Source organism: Diplotaxodon limnothrissa, linkage group LG4 (genome assembly GCF_057381915.1).
Source record: "Diplotaxodon limnothrissa isolate DT_005_m linkage group LG4, D_limnothrissa_male_GT1.1, whole genome shotgun sequence".
Taxonomy (NCBI): Eukaryota; Metazoa; Chordata; class Actinopteri; order Cichliformes; family Cichlidae; genus Diplotaxodon; species Diplotaxodon limnothrissa.
This window is the reverse complement of record NC_140599.1, coordinates 9,430,179-9,455,001: the sequence shown is the minus strand read 5'-3', so window position 1 is coordinate 9,455,001 and position 24,823 is coordinate 9,430,179. Positions and strand designations below refer to the sequence as shown.

The 24,823-nt window shown below is 41.1% G+C and overlaps 1 protein-coding gene across 2 annotated transcripts in view; it reads left to right on the top strand.

The window, feature by feature from the left end:
• Positions 1–24,823, top strand: part of LOC146633254 (myosin-10-like) — a 68,930-nt gene that overhangs the window by 41,068 nt on the left and 3,039 nt on the right. For both annotated transcript variants that reach the window (XM_085351418.1, XM_085351419.1), the window contains exons 6-37: positions 1,083–1,112; positions 4,544–4,636; positions 6,668–6,731; positions 7,231–7,329; positions 8,594–8,737; positions 8,854–8,949; positions 9,125–9,243; positions 10,324–10,476; positions 10,663–10,836; positions 10,922–11,095; positions 12,400–12,514; positions 15,073–15,266; positions 15,577–15,698; positions 16,457–16,526; positions 16,687–16,847; positions 16,930–17,038; positions 17,152–17,283; positions 17,378–17,584; positions 17,739–17,876; positions 17,971–18,094; positions 18,207–18,378; positions 19,407–19,619; positions 19,694–19,838; positions 19,933–20,139; positions 20,696–20,800; positions 21,467–21,619; positions 21,698–21,946; positions 22,048–22,260; positions 22,369–22,581; positions 22,662–22,823; positions 22,906–23,034; positions 24,697–24,785. In XM_085351418.1, the coding sequence (XP_085207544.1) occupies positions 1,083–1,112; positions 4,544–4,636; positions 6,668–6,731; positions 7,231–7,329; positions 8,594–8,737; positions 8,854–8,949; positions 9,125–9,243; positions 10,324–10,476; positions 10,663–10,836; positions 10,922–11,095; positions 12,400–12,514; positions 15,073–15,266; positions 15,577–15,698; positions 16,457–16,526; positions 16,687–16,847; positions 16,930–17,038; positions 17,152–17,283; positions 17,378–17,584; positions 17,739–17,876; positions 17,971–18,094; positions 18,207–18,378; positions 19,407–19,619; positions 19,694–19,838; positions 19,933–20,139; positions 20,696–20,800; positions 21,467–21,619; positions 21,698–21,946; positions 22,048–22,260; positions 22,369–22,581; positions 22,662–22,823; positions 22,906–23,034; positions 24,697–24,785 (4,568 nt within the window). The remainder of the gene's footprint in view (positions 1–1,082; positions 1,113–4,543; positions 4,637–6,667; positions 6,732–7,230; positions 7,330–8,593; positions 8,738–8,853; positions 8,950–9,124; positions 9,244–10,323; positions 10,477–10,662; positions 10,837–10,921; positions 11,096–12,399; positions 12,515–15,072; positions 15,267–15,576; positions 15,699–16,456; positions 16,527–16,686; positions 16,848–16,929; positions 17,039–17,151; positions 17,284–17,377; positions 17,585–17,738; positions 17,877–17,970; positions 18,095–18,206; positions 18,379–19,406; positions 19,620–19,693; positions 19,839–19,932; positions 20,140–20,695; positions 20,801–21,466; positions 21,620–21,697; positions 21,947–22,047; positions 22,261–22,368; positions 22,582–22,661; positions 22,824–22,905; positions 23,035–24,696; positions 24,786–24,823) is intronic.

Sequence of the window (24,823 nt, the reverse complement as noted above, 5' to 3'; positions counted from 1 at the left end):
AAAGTGTAATTGAGTTATTTATGTGTAACACTTTTCTTGGCTGTTACCACCAACCTGCATGAACCTCTGCTGGTTTCTACTCAGAGGCAAATGATAGTCTAGCATGTAATGCTCCATAAAAAGGTGAAAAGTCATTATATTGTGGTTTCTGCGTGGATTAACACACCTGAGTAGTTCATTTGTGAGGTACAGTCACACTAGAGAAAACAGTGGAGACCGCGGCACCAAAGTAATTGTGTCTGGGTGCAATGAAATTTGTGATCTCACTGCCTTTGAAATGGTTGCTTCAATGTAGGGCACTGGGGGGTGAACATGTACAGTCAGCTGCTGTATAAAAAGTTACTTTGGTGGATCAAGACAGCAATAAAGCAGCAATAAGATGGCAATAAAGCACCCTGCCGTCAGTTTATGTTAACTGGGTGTATTTAGCAATTACAGGAAATCTGTTTGTGATAATACACAGTAATTAACAGTCAGTGGTAAATTGGCAAAAAATTAAGTGGTAGTGTACATAGACAGAAATTCACGCTATTTGCATTCAGAATCTGGGCACAACATCATAGATGTGAATCTCAGAAATTCCTCCACAAATAGTGACATAGTTGCTGCAGGATGGTGCTTTAATTGCAAAATGACAAACATACTCAACAACCTTTCTTTTCTGTTGGAGTACAACCAGTTTGCAACCAGCTGAGTCTAGTCCTCTAAAGCAAAGAAGCAAGTTGCAGTTTCTGCAACTACTGACTCAGATTGATTGTAATGTGTTGGAGACATGTTGCCTCCCACCAGACGACAAATGCAGTCACCTAGCAGTCAACTTTGGTTGCCATATCTTCTTGCAAGCTAAGCTAGCTTCAGGAGACATGAAACTAGCTTAGCGCTCAGCTGTAAAGTAAACTTTTTTAATGCTGTTGTGTTCTACCTAATCCTAAAGTGCCTACCTCAGTAAAAGTTAACCTAAAATGTTAGCTCTTGCTCAAGGGTTGGGCAAAGTTTGCACTGGTGTTCTCTTTCTCATGGCTTTTGTCTGACATAAGAGCTTCAGGTTTTAACACTTGTATTTGTTTATCCATAACAAACAGCCCGATTCTCCCAAAGCATTCAAACTACAGGCAAGTGTATCTCCAGCTTTTTCCAAAATCAGTGTGCCGTCCGTTTTGTCTATGTTTGTGTATATTTGCATGCCCTTCTCTCTAAATCTCTGCTACTTCTGTAATGATGATGACGGACTAATCTAAGCTTCTTTCTTTATGAGGTATTTGTTTGTGCTGGCTCGGTGTTTTCACATGATTATTTGAAACCAAGTGAATCTGTCCGCCGGCGTGCAGGCTCACGATATTAAACACTTTGTTTTATCAGTTGGTTTGGGTTTATTAGAACTGAGGAAAACTGAGAGGTCTTATTAGAAACATCTGTCAGTCAAATACCTGTTGTTAAAGCTGTTCATTGAGTGCTACGGGAGCTTAAATGAACCCTTTCTGGCACAGTTTTGTGTTCTTATTCACAAAGAGCGGTGTGAAAATCAGATGACGGCCACACTAAACATCTCTCCTCAAACTTCGTCTTTCATATTTTGTCAGAGCAAATGTTTTTATTTCAAATATCAATGTGTAAATGTTGCATATATATATTTCTGCATGTTTTCCTTTCGTGATGCATGTTTGTAGTTTAAATAGCATGATCACTGTTGTGATTGAATGTTACAGCCTCACATGGATTTTCAAATATTAAGTCACAGATAAGTTTGAAAAGTACAGAAAACTCCCAAATTCCATCTTCTGTTTGTTGTGGTTTCTCCAAAACTATTTTCTGGCTCTCCTTGTCTCTGGTTGATTTATTTGGTAGCTATTTATCTTTCCCCCTAAACCAATATCTGATGTTTCTTTGTCTTCAGAAAATCTAATAACTGTAGAAAAAGAGGCCCTCGTAGAAGTCCAATAACCCGCTTGTGCAAAGGCAATCTGAGTAAATGCCTGTTTAATATACTTTCAGTCGCAGAGAGTGAGTAGCTGTAACTAAGTGCCTCAGTGCTCCCTTGCCAGTGTACACCATCCACGCTTACCTCCTTAATGCCGCTTTACCGCTGCGTTGCATTAGAGTGACCTCTGAGCGCAGGAATGTAGAGCCAGGGATTGAGGGGGAGCAAAAATATGAAGCAGGACAGGAGACTGTAAGAGGAGTGAAGATGGAGGTGGTGAAGAGGTAAAGCAGACCTGAAGGGAGGAGACTATATGAATTCTCTCTGTAAGAAATATGAATGGAAATGCCATTTGTAGACGAATGTATGTACTGGTTGGAATCGGTTACTCCCAGCTTTTCTCAGTGAACCTCATGCCTGTCAGGATACTTGAATGGAGAACAGTTCCAGACAGCTCATTAGGCAGACATATGTAGCAGACTGCACACGCATACTGAAGCGGCATATGAAGATTCAAGCAGTTCATGATATTTGTATGTTTTTGCACATATTATATTTCCATGTGTCGCCCATATGTCTGCTCAGAGGGTTTAAACTTTAGTATTAACTCTACTCGAGCTCAGTATTTTTGTTCATAAACCTTTTTTCTCCTTTTTGGTATCATATGGAGCGACAAGCTTAAAAGATGGTCCGCTAGAAATGCTTTTTTTTCCACATTTTGACTTATTTGTCTCATTCTGCTCATAATTTTTGCAACACTGAGACTGCTTTTTGTGGAATATAGGATAGAGGATCAGGTTGCTCTTGTTCAGTCACCCAGCTCAGATCTTTTTTGATTTACCTTATTTGTTCTGTTTTACTCTTTGCTTCCTCCATCCGTGCTATAAGATAAAGTACTATTACCTCTTTGTCTTTGAAATATCTTTGTGGGGCATTTTGTTTAAATTAGGTAATGTCGCTAAGATGCAGACAGGAAATGAGGAGAGACATGCGGCAAGTGAACATGGGTCATGAGTCAAGCCGTGCCTGTTAAAGTTATGTGGTATCCGCCTTTAAACAGTAAGCTGCTGGCTCCCTGTTGTCTCTCTTTGCGTCGGTTTCATTTTTCTATTTAAAGTAGACCTACTGTGCTTGTCCTTGTTTTCAGTAGATTGCTCGAGTGGTGAATGGTCATAGTTTCTAACGAGGTCAGCAATTTCATAAGTAATGGCTTTGAGCCAAAGGCTCAGGCGTCTGACTGCTCTTGGTTTTATTCACTTTTTTCAAACACCGGGCTCTGTATGATGTCACGGAGCTGGGATGTCCTGAATTTGGTCATCTCAGGCACACGGCTCTAGCTGTGAGCGCAGAAGCCCCACCCAGTTGGCTTCATTAAAAATTAAATTAAATTATTTGAAATAATTGGTCAAAAATTAATTTAATTATAAATTCAATTAGTTGAAAATTCTAAATTTTATTAATTAATTGTAAGATATGAGTTTGAGGTTCTTTTTTCCTTCTTTTTTGTGATTTTCTTTTTCAAAACTTTTCATTTTTATGTCAAAAATCAACTTCAGTGCACTTACTATGAGGTTATGGTTTAGGCTGGGCTCTTAGATGCCTTAAAGTCACGATCTGTAACATAGCCTGATTGCTGATTGGCTGGCAAAAATCCATGTCGTTCCAAGACCTCATGGAAAGGGGAGAGAGGCCAGGTTGGATGTCTGCTGAATTTAGTGAATGTGGTTTGCTAGAAATCATGTTTGGTAGACAAAGTAAAATAGAAAAGCTACTCTACTAGAGTCCAAGAATGAAATTATGGCTCTTGAAATAAGCATAATAACTTCAGTTTAAGAAAAAAGATGGCTACAGGTGGACCCATATTTTCTTTATATGCCATTATAGGCCATTACTGACCAGCTTACAACAAGAGCCAGCTTGGCAGCAAATTAGAGTTAAGGCATAACTTAATCTGTTCCCCATGAGTTATCAAAGTCCAGAGGAATATCCTCAGTAGATTTTAACAACTCTCTGATTTGCAGTAGAGGCTATTTTTGGACTGTCATGCCCTGGATATAGGAGGTTATCTCATTTCTCCGGGAGTAAAAGGTTTCATAGGAATGTCTTTTTCCAAAACTGAGAGGAAGCCATCATTATCACAGTGTTGGCAGACTTTTCAGACATACGTTACAGGGTATATTATAACAACGAGAGGAATGCGAAGGCCGGAGGAAGCATCTCATTCATCAACCCAAGATAATCACTCACTTTGGGATATGTGACGAAACACCGTCTCTGTAGTGCCTTTGTGGTTTCACAAGTTCTCTAAAACCGTTTGGTTGTTTTGGCCCCCTAAAATCCTTTCGAGTTCCCCAGAGAAAATTCACATTGTACTGCAATTGACTAAAGTAAAGCCAGCAGAGTCATGGTAAAGAGCTTGTGAGTGGACTTGGTTGTCTAAAGACTGGTTTAGCATATTGACTTTGCTACATTTTCTCTCTCTGCTTTTCGAGAAGATTTGATTTTGCCTTGCCAATTTGTGGATATTTTGGAAGACACAAAAAATAGCGATAACAAGAAAATATTCAGTTGCATAATGCACACGTTTGACAGCTAGTTGGCTTACCTCCCTTTCTTTCTCCACAGGGTGAGTTGGAACGCCAGCTCCTGCAAGCCAACCCCATCCTTGAATCTTTTGGCAATGCCAAGACAGTGAAAAATGACAACTCATCTCGCTTTGTGAGTTCACATTTCTTGTTTAAATGATCATTTTCCAGATTTAAACACATGAGCAAGAACAGATATCCAGAAGGGAAAAACATTGAGTCTGTTATGAGGTTATAAAAACATTGTGTCTTCATGTTAAACAGCTTTAGCATGCAATGTTTGATCCCACTCTAGGTTTGACATATATTTAGTTACAGAATCTATTCAAAATGTTTCATGCAAAAACATCAAACATTTGAATCTTCCTTTTTCCCCCCCTGAGATAAATTGCTCTTATTTGGAGGTAAAACTAACCATTTCTGGTCTTTCCGACATACTCTCGGTCATGAGTGTTCCTCAAGACGTCATTTAAACATTTCTGCAGGATTGTCAGAACAAGCCACAGTACTCATTCAATCAGTTACAGCACTTTGCAAACATTTTGAGTCATTTATTTTTATTTTGCTTCAACTAAGTGGTCTCAAGCAATAGTTCTCTGGGCTTTCTAACGGTCTTTCAAAGTTTTTCTTTTGACATTGACTTCAGGCCTTGTACCTGATCATTTAGGAGGAATGTTTTTGTTTGCTGAGCTACTTAACGCTCACCTGTAAATCATTCAAGCATAAAAGAGTCACCTAACTCCACGTGGGATGAGCCAATGTTGAGTCTGCACAATTTCAAATTATATCTTTAGGCACTTTGATATTAATAGCAGCTTTTGGTTAAAAATGCCATCAGCATGTACAGAGGAGGTGAAGGGAGAAGTACATCAGTGAGTGTGTGTAGCCATCTGTAAAGCACAGTGGAGGCTCTGTTGTGGTTTCACCATCCAGTACCGTCTGGAAAGTGGCACTGGCTTTATTTTTCAGCATGACAATAATCCCAAACACAGTGCCAATGCAGTAAAAGCATACTTGGATAGAAAAAGACAAAATATAACTGTATTAGTCAACAAGAGCTTTAAATGTCAGTCAAGAAGCCTGCAGAACTGTTCCTGAAACTTCAGGAGTAAATTACGGCAATAGAAATTACAAAGAAGCTGCCTAAGAGAGTTGAGGTTGTGTTGAAGAATAAATGTAGTCATGCCAAAACTGACTCTGCATATTGCTAGAATTTTACACATTCTGGCTTAAGACTTTTGCACAATACTGTACTGCTTCTCAATTTGACAGTATATAAAGGTCCAGTGACTTTACAGACTTGTACTGTGTTGAAAGCAATATGTAAACATTACTAGATCCAGATTGTTCAGAAAATTTACCAAAGAGCACATTCACACATGTTCAGGCTCTGTCAGGTTAAATGGGAGGGGTGCATTTCTGAATGAGGTTTTTGTGAGATTTTGACGGGCATGGTGGGTGGAATATTCTTACCTTTGCAGAGTACTGCAAAGTTTTCTTCATATTCCCCCATCTAGATGAGAGCAGTCCCGGTCTTCTAATCCAACGCACAAAACTGTTTAATACATTTTTGGGGCTTTTTGGTTTGACTAATGCAACTTTGGAAGATTTTATAAAAATAAAAAGGTTGTTTCGTAAGTGGACTGATGTCATGCTTCTAATATTCGCTTATTTCAGATCATGTTGAGATGAGTTACAGTAATCGCAACAATTTTCACTCTAAACATTTGACATTTTTTTGTGACTAAGTAAACCATGTGGTCAAGATTAACCACTATGGAGCCTGGGTCCTCGTGAATCACCCTCTGTCTGGGATGCAGAGCAGTGAATACCAGAAGACAGATGGGCACAAATATTCATGCACGCTTGCTCACAATCACTGTCAGGAAACCGCACACATGCCTGAGATTCTTTCTGACCCGTCAACCTAGTATTTCCTAATATAGACATTTTGTTCTTCACCACATTTCTGTAATCTGCAAGGACCTACAAGGTGGTACTTAAAACGCAGCTGTGCCCAGAGGGAGAAAAAATAAAGAGAGGACAGCTGCAAATACACATATACATAATAACGTATAAACACTCATGCATCACAGGCTTCGTGATTATCTGCGGAGTTCAACAAATGTCTTAATTTCTCTTAACAGTGTTTTGTTTCTTGCAGGGAAAGTTCATCAGAATCAACTTTGACGTCACAGGCTACATTGTTGGGGCCAATATTGAAACCTGTATCCTTATTATTTGCAAGGACTAAAGAAGCAAAGGCATAAATCAATGTTTAAAAATAAAACGACACAGAGCAGGGCTAAAGGAGAGGATGCTCACTGGGATAAGAGAGCAGTGAAGGTTGTATGTATCACCAGAGCTTGGGCTTAGCCACAAGAATGTAATTTCCCAGAATAAACACGAGGACACTGAGCTATAGAGAAGCAACACTGTTATTGTTACTCCTCATTTTTATGTGTTGTTATTCACGGTGAGAAATCAAATACACAAGTCAAATTTTTTAGGTGAAATTTGTGTGTTCTAACACAAAAAAAAGTTAAAGATAGTTTCCCAACTTATTCATAGGCCTCCACTGGAAACAAAGGATTACCAAAAATTGCAAGAGGTAAACCTTTCCAGTCAAACTGCATGTGGCAAAACAGGAGCTTCCTCATTAGTGGGACCACAGAGTCATATTTTAGTTTTGTGATTTCCTTGTCAGGACTTAACTTTTGTTCTCAGATCTTCTGGAGAAGTCAAGAGCGATTAGACAGGCCAAAGATGAGAGGACCTTTCACATTTTCTATCGGCTGCTGGCAGGGGCTGGAGAGCATCTTCGAAGTGAGTGTCTGTGCACTGCTTTCAAAGCACGGGCAGTGAGAGTGAACTGATTTAATTGGCAAGCTGTTAAAATTGTAGACAAACAAGGAGTTTGTCAGAGTTTCATTCTAAGTCTGACTTCATTTAATATATATTTATATGTATACAAATGAACTTGCTATTCAGCTGGATCATTGTGCTGTTCCTGGCTTTTCCCCCTTAGATTAAGAGATGAAATCTTTGTTTTATTCTGATCGCCTTGTTCTTCTGTCTCCTACTGAACAAAGATTACAGCCACAGTCTGACACATAAATTGTGTCAGAACTGGGACCTCGCAGTAAATATTTAAAAAACTAATATAAACAGATTCACCATAAATAATCAAATCACTTAACACAGGATAAGCTGTACCTGCCTTGATACTGCAATAAGAGCATTAGGAAGCTCAAGATATTAGTGAATGTCATAAAAATAAAACATCTGAGACAAATGTTAGAACTTTCAAATTCCAAGTAAAATCTTCTTTAACTCTTTTCCGCTTGAAAGCCAACTATGAGTAACCCTTGAAGCTCTTTTCTGAACTGAGAGCTTCTGTCATATTTTACGCCTGCTTATATAACAGAATGACTGGGTATCAGAAGTTAACGAAGATGCCCACGCAGCTACTCTTGGAAAAACACGGAAACTATTCTAATACCAAAGCTTCAAAACTTGCCATTAAGTGTAGAGTGGAGGTCATCACATGTGTTTATGGGGAAAAGAGATGAAATGTTTGATAGTATCATCCTGCCCTGGATCACCATCCAATAGAATTTCCATGCAGAGTTCTGCAGATGCATTTTAGATGTACACAGTAAAACACCAACAAATGCCTATTGTGCAAAATTAAGCAGATACCCACTGATCATTAATATTCAGAAAGGAGCACTTAGATGTTTTTAATCACCTTAAGTCCAGCCCCAACACGCTCACTGCTCCAGAGCCCTCCAAACTCCAGAAAAAACAATTAAAGTTGCTTTTACCATCATCCTTAATTTAACCTCCTAAGACCTGAACTCTTCCAGAGCATGCATTTTTGATTTCTCTTTGATATTTGGGCATATTGGGGCCCAATTAATGTAAAAACAAAGAATTACCAGATTTTGTTTTTACCTTATTTTTGTTTTTAAGAAAAATGAGAGCCACGTATGAGGATATTCGTTTAAAATTTTGATAGAACAGTGGCGTATAAGGAAAATATGTTCTACGGTATAAAGAACAACTCTTTTTTCCTTTCCTTCTTTAGCGGATCTGCTCCTCGAAGGCTTTAACAACTACCGTTTCCTGTCAAATGGTAACATTCCCATTCCGGGCCAGCAGGACAAGGAGAATTTCCAGGAGACGATGGAGGCCATGCACATCATGAGTTTCTCCCATGACGAGATTGTCTGTGAGTTATAGTTCCATCTGTGCTCCATTCCTTTGGAAATCCAGGTTCCTCAGACACTGCTTTTCCTCAGGCATTGTCTGGCACTCAGTAAGGTTTTTATCTCCTGTTTTTGTCAGGCATGTTGAAGGTGGTCTCTGCAGTGCTGCAGTTTGGAAACATTGTTTTTAAAAAGGAGAGAAACACCGATCAAGCTTCAATGCCTGAGAATACAGGTAAACGACATCCAGTCGAAATAAACAAACATAACTCTTCTCACAGTTTCTGATTTTAAAAAGCTTTTAAATACAGCAGGTTTATGTAAAAATAAAACTTTCACTGTATTCTTTATGATTTGATTTCTGTTGTATATAAATTAGTGGCATGGTTTGTTTTCCCTACTTCTCCCAGCGGCACAGAAGCTCTGCCACCTGCTTGGAATGAATGTTATGGAGTTTACCAGAGCTATCCTCACCCCGAGGATCAAAGTGGGGCGAGACTATGTGCAGAAGGCACAGACCAAAGAACAGGTAAGGTGCCATCTATGGCCAGGTCTTACTAGCCTACCAGGAAGTCCACCTGGAGGATATATTTGTAGTTCTAGCCTTGTAGTGTATGGACTAGATCAGCGGTCCCCAACCCCCGGGTCTCCGACCGGTACCGGTCCGTGAGTTGTTTGGTACCGGGCCGCAAGAGTTGAGGCTCAGGTGTGAAATGTATGGTTTTCAGGGTTTTTATCGGTTTTCAGCGTTATTTTGTTATCGTCTTTATCGTTAACTCTGTTTTCCTGGGTCTTTTCACGTGTGTTATGAATAAATCTTCTTTTTTTCAGTACTAGTACTAGTTTTATTTTGTTGTATTTATCCGCGACACCTTAAAGGCCGGTCCGTGAAAATATTATCGGGCACAAACCGGTCCGTGGCGCAAAAAAGGTTTGGGACCGCTGGGCTAGATCACCAGACCAAAGCAAAATGGAGAAGATGCAGACATCCACACAGAGCTTCACGTTTAACCTCTGATGACATTTTTGTCACTTTGTCCCAAGCGGACCGTTGCATCTTCCCAGAAGATTAGTGTAAAACTGTGAGAATAATTAAGCAAATCTTCTCATTATTTAATTGAATGTCAGGAAATCATGACAGATTTTCTTAAAAATGTTTTAAATCTCAAACTTTTCAAGTAGTTTTTATTGCACGAGCAGCATTGTTAAAATCCTCAGAGCTGGAAACCAAAGTCTGGAAACGTTTTAGATTCCCGATTACAAAAAATCCAAATCTGTAATCAGTTTAGTTGAATTTTAAATTGTTTTTATAAGAACTTAATAAACTAAATGTTTTATAATAGCTATGTTTGTATTCCGTTTTTGTCTTTTTGTTTGCAGCTGAAAAGGTTAATTTCCAGAGTGCTTAAGGGTACACTTCGTTTTTGCGAACTCAAACCATATGTTTGAACTGGTCCACCAGCTGGCTAATGGATTGTCCTAATTGTGGCCCACTGTTTGACGTCATGCCCCAACACTCCAAACTAAAACAACAACACGAGTCTGTGTGTGTCTCATGTATAATTCATGTTGCTCTCCGCACTTTTCTGCTCTCTTTGTTTTACCTCAGGCTGACTTTGCTGTTGAAGCCTTGGCTAAGGCGACGTATGAGCGGCTGTTCCGCTGGCTGGTCCATCGCATCAACAAGGCGCTGGATAGGACCAAACGGCAGGGGGCGTCCTTCATTGGCATCCTGGACATTGCTGGCTTTGAGATCTTTGAGGTGCTCGTGGTGCTTTTAATAGTGACAGATGCTTTTCTACAACATACAAAGTGACGTCTGGCAGATGTAGTTTTGTTCCCTTGTAAGAGTATAAAAACAGACAGGACAGATGATCCAGCGAAAGGATAAATCACATGTAAAAAAAATATGCCAAAGATTTCCTTCTGCTATTCACTTTCCTACCAGCTGAACTCATTTGAGCAGCTGTGCATCAACTACACCAACGAGAAGCTGCAGCAGCTCTTCAACCACACCATGTTCATCCTGGAGCAAGAGGAGTACCAGAGGGAGGGCATCGAGTGGAGCTTCATCGACTTCGGCCTTGACCTGCAGCCCTGCATCGACCTCATCGAGAGACCGGTCAGTGTGCTTGTGTGCATGTATGACAGTGTGTATACGTGTCTGCTTTTAAATACACGGTTATTCGCTAAATATATCTCCTCAGAATAACCCCCCTGGCATTCTCGCCCTGCTGGATGAGGAGTGCTGGTTTCCCAAGGCCACTGACAAGACGTTTGTAGACAAAGTGCTGCAGGAGCTGGGCACACATAGCAAGTTTCAGAAGCCACGTCAACTCAAAGACAAAGCTGACTTCTGCATCATCCACTATGCAGGAAGGGTACGTATATCAGGCTTGGAAGACAAAAATCAAAACGAAAGCAATTATCTTTGTTTCCTTTATAGCTTTAAATCTTTCTGGGAGCTCTGTGCATTCCTTGTCCAACGACTTTGCTGCTTTTCTCTGTGGCACAGACTTGTGGTTGCGTAGTTTAACCAGGTCATTGCATTAAAACAATAGCGCTGTTGTTGTGCTGCTGCCGCTGCTGTTGGAACCCCACATCTGGTTCACATTGGTGTGAGATTGAGTGCCTGATGCCTTGCGGTTGCATAACTGAGATGTGAACTTTCACCTTTGTGTGGTATTCTGCCATCTGTACGGAAAAAATGATCCTCCGCGGCATTCCAAAGGGGGCGCTTGACATCTGATATCACAGCTACCCTGATGTGTTGAATACTATTTACCTGCTTCTTTTTCTGAATTGCACATATTTTTACAAGCTCATTGAAGACCACCAGTCAGTTTAACATTAGTCCGTATGAGAAACGGGTGATTCAGATAAATATTTCACATCCAGCTCACAAAACTGGATCCAACACTAAATCTGAACTTGGGCAAACAAATCCTCTGTGACAGAGTGATACCGAAGAGGAAAATAAGTACAAACATAGCAAGTTTGCTTTTCCTGGACTTTGATTAAACCCATATGCGGCTCTTACATTCTTCATGTTAGGTTGCCGGGCGTGTAATTTGCTTGTTATGTTCCACTCTCGTCCAGCACTGTTCGTACTATGTCACATTTCTGAAAAACACATACAGGTCATTATCCTGTTTCAGACACTTAATCCAACCCAACTGTGCCGCCGCGATTCTTCACTGTGCTGCCAGTCAAATATAATATCCAACTGTGAATCTCATCATATACAGTATTATATCAGTTTGTGGTTTGAAATAGACTCACACAGCACATCTGGTGCTGCCTGTAAGTTAAAACAACTGCTGCGTGGTATCTGGAAACAGCGCCAGACCTAGCTGTCACTTAAGACAGGTGAAGCAACAGAGCAGAGGCAGTTAATCAGAGCCTGAAAACCATTCCTCTGAGAGTGGATTTTTCACACATGTTCTTTTTATTATTTATACAGTTACACTGGGGTATAAGATAAAAGACAGGAAAGAGAATGAATGGCCTAGAGCCAAATTTGCATAAATAAAGCCTGATTTGATGCTGTTTTTCCTGTGTGGGTTTTAGGTGGAGGTCACAGCCCTCATGGTGTTCTCATCTTTGATTTTTGTTTTTTGCACATATAAAAACACATGAAAGCATTTTTTGTGCTTAAACAATGGCGATCACTGTTTTTGCTTAGGTGGACTATAAAGCTGATGAATGGCTTATGAAGAACATGGATCCTCTGAATGACAATGTAGCCACGCTGTTGCACCAATCAACTGACAAGTTTGTGGCCGAGCTCTGGAAAGATGGTAAGTCATTTAGAAGTTTGTAGTGGCCTGAAAAAGCCCACTGAGTCTTCACCTGTGTGTATTTATATGTATTTTCCTGCTCTCTGCACCATTTCAGACTGACATTACACACCACAAGTTCCAATGTGACATGCTATAACTGAGTGAATGTCATATTTCATGGAGGGAAGTATACTTCCTCTCCTCTCACACTTTCTCTCAGAGCTAGAGGTGTGTTTTATGGTTTTACTAATGAGGGGAAAGGCTTTGCCAGCAGAAACATTAAGGGTAAGTGAGTTAAACCACAGCCCACTCCGTTCAGTCGAATGAGCTGAATGACATTTGGTGCTAAAACTGCCAATTATACCAGTAAACACCTTATTAGTTTTTCAGGTGCTAACTGTGGCCCTTAACATTGTTGTTCTGATTTTGTGGAATTAACAATCTGATTAATGAGAAGCTTAATAACATGGTAATAACACTGATATTTACTCTTCTGTCTTTTCTGTCTTCTTTAATAACAGCTAATCAGTGTTGTGAAAGTGTGTGTGTGTGTGTGTGTGTGTGTGTGTGTGTGTGTGTGTGTGTGTGTGCGTTGCATCCTTGCTGTCTTTCTTTTTCTCTCTTACTGTCCTGTCTTCTGTCTGTGTCTCTGTTGCTGTAGACATTCAGACGTTTCAGAGAGCCTCTTTCTATGACAATGTGTCTGGGCTCCATGAAGCTCCAGGTGAATGATAGTAACACTTAACCTTTGTAAACCACTGGCTGCTTCTCCTGCTCTGCACTGGCGGTCTCATTGGTTTCCTGTCCTGTCATGACTGCACCGTGCATCTGTCCAAAAAGTTCTCCTCCAGCTTTGCATGGCTTTAAAACCTCTCATACGTATTTCTATTGGTGCTGGTGGTTTACTGCCACTCTTAATACATCTATTGTTTGTGAAGTCTTCTTTTACAAATTGTGAAAATCTTAAACACTAAATCGGAGTGTGCCTGATCAGGGGGATGCATTTTAAAGTTGATTCAGGCTCTAGTGTACAAATGAAGGATTTAAAAAAAAAAAAAGCTCACTGAATTAATGGGCTGCATATTCAGAATCAGGGTCAACAATTCAAAAGGAAAAACAACTACATCCTGTCAATCCTTATTACTCATAGGAGGCTGTGATTAACAATCTACTGTTTAACAAAAAGTGTTTAGTTTACTTAGACATTAAGCAAATATGATGAAAACTAACAAGAAATAGCTCTTCAACATGAGGGTGTTATTATTATTTTTTTGAAATAGCACAGAAAGAGAAAACGCCAAACCCAACGACCCCCTTTGAGTAAGCGCTCGGCGACAGTGGGAGGGGTAAACTAACTTTTAACAGGAAGAAACTTCCAGCAGAACCAGGCTCAGGGAGGGGCAGCGATTTGCTGTGACCACTTGGGGGTGACGAAGAAAGTGAGAAAAGGATTAATAATAACTAATGATTAAATGCAGAGAGAGGTAAAAAAGAAACAGCCACAAGTAAGCCAGCATCCTGAGAACAAAGTGATGTTTTATAAAAATTCATGAATTTGTGGCGAAATCTTTTTTTGTTTCATTTTGTTTGTTTACATTTTGAATATGATTTCTAGCACTGATAATTCCTCTGGTGATGTTTATACCACAGTTTGTAAACATGTGAATAAAGATGTTTAAATGGGGTCTGTTTCTGAAGTTTTATGCAACCTTTGGTGATCATGTGCACATAGTGCCTAATCTAAAAGCGGAGTGAAGAACAGAAACTACTAGTAAGTAACTACAGATGTAAGAAAATGTTTCTTAAAAATCTGCTTTGCAAATGTCTTATGCAGAAGGAAGTGTGTGTGGGATTCATCCAGCAGAAATATTGTGTAGCATTTATGAGCACCTTGATCTTTTTGTTTATTATATGGAATTTCCCTTTCTTAGATGACATCAGCGTGCCACCACATATTTAAATTTTGGTTTACTAAACCACCGAGCTACACCCAGAGCAAGAAATGTGATTGCATATTGATTTATTTTGGCCAAATTTACAGAAAAAATTTGCAGAAAATTATAAAAGACATTCATATCCAGATCTTACCCGACAGAAAAAAAGGAATAGCGATCCTAGTTTTTCTTATTCTCTACCACACCCCCATTTTTTAGCTATATTTTCATGTGTGTACGGCGTTTAGAAGATCATCTGAAAAACATTACTCCTGCTTTGTGGACTCAAATCCATTAGATTAAAAGCTTTAAAAGCATTTAAGAGTAAAAGACAATTAAGTAGTGTGCTAACTGAGATGGTCATCGCTCACAGCTGGTCTGGTAACAGTGTTGTCTGTCTTCATGCTGTACTATAAAAATAGAAAAGAGCAAACCCAGCTGAGTTTAACACGTCAGCCATTATTGGCAGCGTCTCATGATAAACATTCACATTAGATTTAAAATACACATCAAAGAAAAATTGCCGGCTTTTCTCTTTTCTTTTCATGTAAATAGCAGATCATATCAATCATATCTGCATCTGTGGTTTCCTCCTTTAATCTAGTTATCTGTAATCCTCTTTAACTAATTTTTCTTTACCAGTTGACCGGATAGTGGGACTGGACCAGGTTGCGGGCATGAATGAGACAGCGTTTGGTGCTGCCTACAAGACCAAGAAGGGCATGTTTCGCACCGTGGGGCAGCTGTACAAGGAGCAACTGTCTAAGCTCATGGCCACACTGAGGAACACCAACCCCAACTTTGTCCGCTGCATCATCCCCAACCATGAAAAAAGGGTGAGTCTTAAAATCTAACCATCAGCAAAATGTCCTGCTTCAGCGTAGATTCTGAGTTCGTCACTACAAACAAATGTGCAAATTCTGTGGGAATTTTAAATGCCTTCACTTATTTATGCTTGCACTGAGAAGCACTGATGTCTTTGGCTGAGAGGATGACACGTGCAGTGTCATGGAAACAGATCTCATTAAACCCTTTTTTTTTCTTTTTTTTTTAAAGGGCTATTTATACAGAAGCTTTACATAATGTTTTTCATGGTCTCATGTTTTTTTGTTGATCTCATTATTTTTCCTCTTCCTGCTTTGCCAGGCTGGTAAACTGGACCCCCACCTGGTTCTGGACCAGCTGAGGTGTAATGGTGTGCTTGAGGGGATCCGTATCTGCAGACAGGGCTTCCCCAACCGCATCGTCTTCCAGGAGTTTAGACAAAGGTCATTTTTAATCTATGTCTCAGTTTGTCACCTTAATGTTTTCCTACTAAGGTTTGGAATAAGCTAAATGTATTTATTACTTTGGGGAAAAAACGTGTAAGGCTCTTTTCGGAATTAAACTTGTCATATATGAATCCATCCATCTGTGCATTTTCTTAAACGCTAATCCAGTTCAAGGTTTTGGGGGTGCTGGAGTCTATCCCAGCTGTCACTGGGTCAGAGGTGGGGTACACGCTGAACTGGTTGCCATTCTGTCACAGGGTTAATACAGAGAGACAGACAGCTATAAAAAGTGTGATTTACATGTTAAAATACACACTCACTGGACATTTTATTAGGTACAGCTTGTTAGTAATGAGCGGGAGCACCTTTTGTCTTCAGAACAGCCTTAATTCTTCATCAAGGTGCTGGAAACATCTGTATTGACGTGATAGTATCGCACAGCTGCAGATTTGTCGGCTGCACATCCATGACATGCATCTTCAGTTCCACCACATCCAAAAGATGCTCTACTGGACTGAGATCTGGTGACTGTGGAGGCCTCTGCTCAAATAAGTCACGTTATTCTTGGGCTGATTAAATATTTGTATTAACGAGAAGTTGAACAGATGTAACTAAAAAAAGGGATTCATGTGTGCAGCTTCTACCTGACGGGAAACAAAGGACTCGGTCCTGTCTTTCATTCTGTTTTATATAATATTAGCAAGGACATTTTGTCACTCAGTGATGGTGCTTGTTTCTTTCTGCTTTTTAACAAGGTATGAGATCCTCACTCCTAACGCCATTCCCAAGGGCTTCATGGATGGCAAGCAGGCCTGTGAGAGAATGGTAAGGACCCGTCCAAACTCCGGTGATTTATCTTTACATGGAGGAGTCTAAGAAGTAAAGGTCACCTTGTTATTAAAATGATTATAAATAAATTATGAATAGACAACAGTATTATTTCCGTTTCAACCACATCTTCACCTCATCTCCCTCTAAATGATAGATTCAAGCCCTAGAGCTGGATGGCAACCTTTTCCGAATTGGCCAGAGTAAGATCTTCTTCAGGGCCGGAGTCCTCGCCCACTTAGAGGAAGAGAGGGACCTGAAAATCACGGACATCATCATTTACTTCCAGGCTGTTTGTCGAGGATATCTGGCACGCAAGTAAGTATAAACAGAGTTGTTTCTATATATTTGATCACAAAAATCTCACTGTTGTCTCTCTTTTCTTCTCTGTTTGCTTCAGGGCCTTCGCTAAGAAACAACAGCAGCTCAGTGCGCTAAAGGTTCTCCAGAGAAACTGTGCCGCTTACTTAAAGCTGCGTCACTGGCAGTGGTGGAGACTCTTCACTAAGGTGTGTAACTCTCATTTCTCGGTGCTGATAATTATTAAGAGTTTGTAGTAGTCAGTGTTGTGCAAAAGCAGAGTCCCTCTGGTTTTGCTGCTACTGTTCATTTGTACCCACAGGTGAAGCCCCTGCTGCAGGTGACCAGGCAGGAAGAAGAGTTGCAGGCTAAGGATGAAGAGCTGGTCAAAGTGAAGGAGAAGCAGATGAAGGTGGAGGGAGAACTGGTGGAGATGGAGAGAAAACATCAGCAGGTTGGTTACAACTACAGCAATAACATCAAATGTTCGCTTTAATGTTGAACTCTCTGAGGTGCACAATCGACACAGTAACATTATCGATGTGTAGCTAATGGAAGAGAAGAACATCTTAGCCGAGCAGCTGCAAGCGGAGACAGAGCTGTTCGCAGAGGCCGAGGAGATGAGAGCTCGTCTTGCTTCCAAAAAACAAGAGCTGGAGGAGATCCTCCACGACCTGGAGTCCAGGCTGGAGGAAGAAGAAGAGCGGAGCCAGGAGCTGCAGAACGAGAAGAAAAAGATGCAGTCCCATATCCAGGTATCAGGGCATTAATGCTGGGAGAAATAGATTCTTTGTCTCTCAATTACTTATGTAACAGCTGGGAATGTTAAAAAAACAAGTATATTTTAAAATATAACTGACTTACTCAGTGCAAAATATGTTTGCTCATTATGTTTGTTGCTGTGCGTAGGACCTGGAAGAACAGTTGGATGAGGAGGAGGCTGCCAGGCAGAAGCTGCAGCTGGAGAAAGTGACGACTGAAGCTAAAATGAAGAAATACGAAGAGGACATTTTGCTGCTGGAGGACCAGAACTCCAAGTTCCTCAAGGTGAGAGGAAGATGCCTCTAAAAGGGTGGACGCATTCATGTTTGAGTTGGGAAGTTAGCTGTGCATTAAGGGGTCTGTCTCTTTTCATGTTTAGGAAAAGAAGCTGCTTGAGGACAGAATCAATGAGGTGACCTCGATGCTAGCTGAAGAGGAAGAGAAGGCCAAGAACCTGGGCAAGGTCAAAAACAAGCAGGAAATGATGATGGTCGACCTGGAGGGTAAACAAGTATAAAATAGCATACGGAGAATAGTAAACTATCGCTTCTACAGCACAGTTGTTAAAAGAACTGTCTTATATTAAACTGATGTTTTATTGTGTTTTATAATCAGAGAGGCTGAAAAAAGAGGAGAAGACCCGACAGGAGCTAGAGAAGGCTAAGAGGAAGCTGGATGGGGAGACGTCCGACTTTCAGGACCAGATATCAGAGCTTCAGTCCCAGATAGAAGAACTTAAAATGCAGCTGAGCAAGAAAGATGACGAGCAGCAGATGATGCAGGCGAGGTAGGAGATGGTAGCCCGACTACGGAGGAGAATGAGTCCTGATCAGTTCAACAGACTGAGCTAAATATGGGCTTCAGAGTCATAGAAATTCTAAAGTGATTAGAGCAGGAGTGAGATAAGTATTGCATAGCATTACGAAGCAGTCAGCGCACTGGAAACATTCACACTAGCCATTTTATATGGAGCGTTTTATTAGACTTGCAGGCCGGTTGTACAACAGTGCTCGTATTGTTAGAGTTCACTTTTTGTTGTTCTACTTGGTGACCCGGCGCCGGCTGATATTTACTACGTGACTCTCACGGCACTGGAATGTGTTTGGAGTGTGCAATTGTTATTTGTGAGGCATTATTGATCATTTATAAGTGTGAGATCATACTACATTCATACATTTCTTTTAATTAGAATCAACAGTGAGCCTGCCTCTGCTGCCACCCACTGGACCAGTGGTTTCATTACATGCACGGCATTTTTGGAGAAGCAAATCTGAACAAGCACTGGCACTTATTGAGTTCGTGGCTCAAGAGTTGGGAGTTCGCCTTGTAATCGTAAGGTTGCCGGTTCGAGCCCCGGCTTGGACAGTCTCGGTCGTTGTGTCCTTGGGCAAGACACTTCACCCGTTGCCTACTGGTGGTGGTCAGAGGGCCCGGTGGCGCCAGTGTCCGGCAGCCTCGCCTCTGTCAGTGCGCCCCAGGGTGGCTGTGGCTACAATGTAGCTTGCCATCACCTGTGTGTGAATGTGTGTGTGAATGGGTGGATGACTGGATGTGTAAAGTGCTTTGGGGTCCTTAGGGACTAGTAAAGCGCTATATAAATACAGGCCATTTACCATTTACTTTTATTCAAGTCTAAACCGTCTTACATTCAACCAATGGTTTTTCTGTTTTATAATTAGACGGGCTGAAGGAAGAAGAGAGGAAATGACTGAAAAAGTTTCTAGTGCTTATTTTTAGTGGAACATTGAGGTTGTCCTATATCTCCAGAGGCATTGTGTTTTTTTTATTATAGCCACTTTTATACTTTGATTTCAGGAGCGAGGAAGAAGTCAGCCATAAGAACAATGCTCTGAAGCAGATTCGGGAGCTGCAGGCGCAGCTGTCTGAGCTGCAGGAGGACCTCGAGTCCGAAAAACAGGCCAGGAACAAGGCTGAGAAACTCAAGAGGGACTTGAGTGAAGAGCTTGAGGCCTTGAAGACTGAACTGGAGGACACCCTCGACACAACTGCAGCCCAGCAGGAGCTTAGGTACTGTATGCTACATTTCTCATCCATATTTTAAAGAGTGGTGCATTTAGGAGAGCTTGTTATGTTCTCTGTAGGACCAAGCGTGAACAGGAGGTTGCAGAGCTGAAGAAAGCCATTGAGGAGGAGACTAAAAACCACGAGGCTCAGATCCAGGAGATGCGACAGAGGCATGCCACAGCCCTAGAAGAGCTGTCCGAACAGCTCGAACAGGCAAAGAGGGTAACTGACCTTTTTCCAATCAGCAGATTCACAAGTTACTATAGGTGCTACTCTGTCATTTATACTACTAATGTTTATTATGGATTATACGTAGTTCAAGGCTAACCTGGAAAAGACCAAACAGAGCCAAGAGACTGCCAACAAGGAGTTGGCCAGCGAGGTCAAGAGCCTGCAGCAGGCAAAGCAAGAGTCCGAACACAAGAGGAAGAAGCTGGAGGCTCAGCTGCAAGAATTCATGGCCAGGGTCACTGAAGGAGAGAGGGCTAAGGGAGAACTGGCTGAGCGCTCACACAAACTGCAGGTGAGGTGGTGTAGGGTGGTGGTGAAACTGGTTTAAGGTACCAGAGCAGAGGAAAAACACATTTTTATTAAATGTGCTAGCTTATCAAAAATATCTGGATTCTTCTAGAAGTAAAATCCTCTTGTTCGTGTACATAAGCTTAAAGTAAATGAACTGGTTCTTCTTTAGTGCTTTCTATCTATCATTCACACTCCGAAGGATACTTTGGCATATAGACTCGAGTAGCCAGGGATCAAACCACCAACCTTTTTTAACCTTTTTCATTGTAGTGTAACTTCATTTTTTTCACTGTTCAGTTGTATTTCTTTGTGTGACTCTTTATCTTTTCTCTTGACGATAAGTCGACGTTGTAAGAATTCTTTTGTAGCTGTTTAGTCTTTACTTTGGACAACAGCTGCTTCATTTAATGAGTTTATAGTACATACTGACTGCTAAAGGACAGATTCTTGAAAAACTGTAAATATAAGCTCGCAGAGATTTTGTTTCGCCACTTGTCATTTTTGTATTCAAATCTGTTGGACCAAAGCAGATAATCTGGTTTAAAATCTTCACACAGACTGAGCTGGACAATGTGTCTACCATGCTGGAAGATGCAGAGAGGAAGGGGATCAAGTTGGCCAAAGATGTCGCTGGGCTAGAGAGTCAACTGCAAGACACACAGGTAGCGTAAAGTTAACTGTGATATTAAAGGGAACCTCCTATGCTCATTTCCAGCTCAGTATTTCTATTCTTATTCTATTTCTATTCTTATTCAAGTACAAAATGTTTCTTTGTCTTATACTGGGCCTTGGTGCACACCCTTATAACTTTTCCAGTGCCCATTTCCAGTCTCTATTACTGGAGAGTGTATATAAGATAAGATAAGATAAGATAACCTTTATTAGTCCCACACGTGGGAAATTTGTTTTGTCACAGCAGGAAGTGGACAGTGCAAAAGTTATGAGGCAAAAATTAGAATACAATAAGAATAAATACAGTACACAGCTGTACAGAATAGAATAAAATACTATATACAGTAGAATAAAATAAAATAAATATACAATAAGATAAAAATAGAATACAAATACAAATACTATATACAACTGAGTAAAAATACAACGATGACAGAAAGGATTATTGCACTTAGTATTATTGCATATGTATGGATGTGTGTGCTTGATCAGTTAAAGTCTTTATTATGGAGTCTGACAGCAGTGGGGAGGAAAGACCTGCGAAATCTCTCCGTCCCACACCATATACACGCTGTAACGGGTCCTCTTTTAGCCTCAAAATCATTTAAGTGAAACTGTTCTTTTAAAATAACTGTATCCATATTCATTGTTATTAGGAGCTACTCCAGGAGGAGACCCGCCAGAAACTAAACCTCAGCAGTCGAATTCGCCAGCTGGAAGAGGAGAAAAACACTCTGCAGGAGCAGCAGGAGGAGGATGAGGAGGCACGCAAGAATCTGGAGAAACAGATGTTTACCTTACAGGCTCAGGTAGGACATGATTTCTGCTGTAGGAAACAAAGTTTAAGTAATGTGACTGTCCTTTAAAGTTTCTTTTCTGTGGTGCAGCTGTCAGAGAGCAAGAAGAAGCTTGAAGACGATGTTGGAACAATTGAAGGTCTGGAGGAGACGAAGAAGAAGCTGCAGAAGGACCTGGAACTGGCCAACCAGCGTCTGGAGGAGAAGACGATCGCTTTTGAAAAAATGGAGAAGACCAAGACTCGTCTGCAGCAGGAGCTAGATGATCTAACTGTGGACTTGGACCACCAGAGACAGATCGTCTCCAACCTGGAGAAGAAACAGAAGAAGTTTGACCAGGTGAGAACATGTCAGTGGATGCATTTCAGGTCAAGTTTGTTGTACATACAATTTTTTGTTTTAAGCTAAGACTATAGAGAGCAACTCTGTTCTCTTGATAGATGCTGGCTGAGGAGAAGAGCATCTCTGCTCGTTATGCTGAGGAGCGTGACCGTGCTGAAGCTGAGGCCAGAGAGAAGGAGACCAAAGCTTTGTCCATGGCCAGAGCCTTGGACGAGGCACTGGAAGCCAAAGAGGAGCTAGAGAGGATTAACAAGCAGCTCCGCGCTGAAATGGAGGATCTGATGAGCTCGAAGGACGACGTGGGCAAGAATGTGAGCGGCACAGTGTTTTAGAAGGGGACCTTTGAAGTTTGTATCCAAGTGTTTCTTCTTCTTTTTTTCATTCACTCCTCTTTTTCATATCTCACACACACATATCAGGTCCATGAGCTGGAGAAGTCGAAGCGCACGCTGGAGCAGCAGCTGGAGGAGATGAAGACTCAGCTGGAGGAGCTGGAGGACGAGCTGCAGGCCACAGAGGACGCCAAGCTGCGCCTGGAGGTCAACATGCAGGCCATGAAGGCCCAGTATGAGAGAGACCTGCAGGGCCGGGACGACCAGAACGATGAGAAGAAGAGAGCACTGGTCAAGCAGGTGGAAATTAAATCTAATTATGTTGCATTGGTTCGTTCCCCATAATTTCCACACTGATGACTTGTGATGTCTCCTTCCAGGTGCGAGAGATGGAGGCGGAGTTGGAGGATGAGAGGAAGCAGAGAGCTTTGGCTGTGGCTGCTAGAAAGAAGCTGGAGATGGACCTGAAGGATATAGAGGGTCACATAGAAGGAGCCAACAAGGCTCGAGACGAAGCCATCAAACAGCTGCGCAAGTTACAGGTGCAGATTTTATTCACGTGTTTGCATCAGCCGAATTTTTTTACTTTATTCTCCAGTCATGCCTTGTTGTTGCTTCCTTCAGGCCCAAATGAAAGACTACCAGAGGGAGCTGGAAGACACTCGAGCTTCCAGAGACGATATTTTTGCCCTATCCAAGGAAAACGAGAAGAAGCTCAAGAGCCTGGAGGCAGAGATTGTACAGCTACACGAGGTCAGGACAGTCTGAAGCTCAGACGTTTTGTGATGTTTGTTGCTATGCAGGGTGTCGGTAATTCACAGTTAACAGCAGTTTATACATTCAAGAGTCCCTCTTAATGTTCGATGAAGTGCTGATCAATGTTCCCTCTAAGCTGCACACGTGCGCAATTGCGCACTGCTGGCACGGTCTCTGCGCACAGAAAATCTTCGTTGCGCACAAAAAAAAGGTAACCTGAATTGAAATTAAAATTAAAATTTTAACAATTCTGTTTTGCAGTGTTAGTCAGTAAGTGACTGGCTGCTCCCGTATGGGATTAGAACGATGCCACCTTATCCCATAGTCCAGCCAATAATGCGATTCACATTCGTATATACGCAGCTAATCAATGTCGCTGACAGGCTATGACAGCGTCCTTATGTGCCGACACCGGTGTTTTAGCTAGCAAAGCGGTGTAGCTGATGTGGCGTGAAACCACGTTAATGACAACGTGTACAACCATTGGAGATGTGAGCAGGACAGACGGAACAACTAACGGAAAAAGTGTGGACTTTATACCAGTTTTTAAATTGTGTTGATTGGCCACGTAAAACCAGAGTTATGATAAAAATATCTGCAATGTTTGGTTTTCTTCCTGAATACTATCGTTGTTTATATTTACTGCGGGAAGAAACGTTCTATAAGAAAAAACGCTCGAAAGCACTCTCTGCCTGTGAGCAAAAACAAAACCAAAAAAACCCCACCCTTTCCTATTGGTCGAAAAATTCCATGTCGACCAATCAAAAAATGATATGGCAAGTTGTTAAGAAACGGGGGGAAGTTTTAGGAGTGACGGCGGTGTTTTGAGATGTAAGAGATTTGCACCATAGCGCAAATCTTATGTAGTTAGTGTGTAGTGTAGTAAATAGTCTTGTTGTGTGTGTCAGAACAATGAGGCGACTGCTGAGTGTTACAGGTGTTACAGCAGTGATGCATCTCCTGTTGTCAGGCTTGCAGGTATCAGGCTGTTGTTCTCCTTTATGTGGACAGAAATTATTTTTGGAGTGGCACAAATAATTTGTATGGAATCAAATTTGATGCAGAACAGCTGATTGTGCTGTAAATAGTTTGAAATGTTTATTAAAAAAACACCTTGGCTGCATTTAAAAAAAAAAATAGCTGCAAAAAACTTTGTTGTTTGCCAAACTGAGGTACTTTTTTGAAGAAGTAACTATATAATTAATTGCCCAACATTGGTCATTATATACTGTATTTTGCAGACAGAGTTACAGGACTCTCTCCCAGACCACAGACTCATAATACAAGTCAGAGCTTTATAAAAAAGAAAAAAGAAGAAAGTTGTGTTTTCAAAATTTGAGTTCAAGTTATTTTTACTTCCAATAGTGTTACCATACTACACAGGTCAATGACTACATTTTTGTTTTACATTTTCATTGTAAGTGGGCTAAAGCAGTTAATTAAAAGTAGTCTAACATACATGTAAATGCTGTAATTTGATTATCTTAATAAACCATGTAACTTGAATGGATTCAATGCTGGCGTGACCACAGTGCACACGTCTGATGTCACTCACAGTGGTCCAAGGGATCGCTCAGGGAGTTTGTGTGTTCGCTCAGACACATGGAAAATTAGAGGGAACATTGGTGCTGATAGATTTTTTTTTTTTCTGCCCTGCAGGACTTAGCAGCGTCTGAGAGGGGACGACGCCACGCGGAGCAGGAGCGCGATGAGCTGCAAGATGAAATCTCAAACAGCACCTCTGGGAAGTAAGTTCACCTGCTCTAGGAAATGACATTACGAGAAA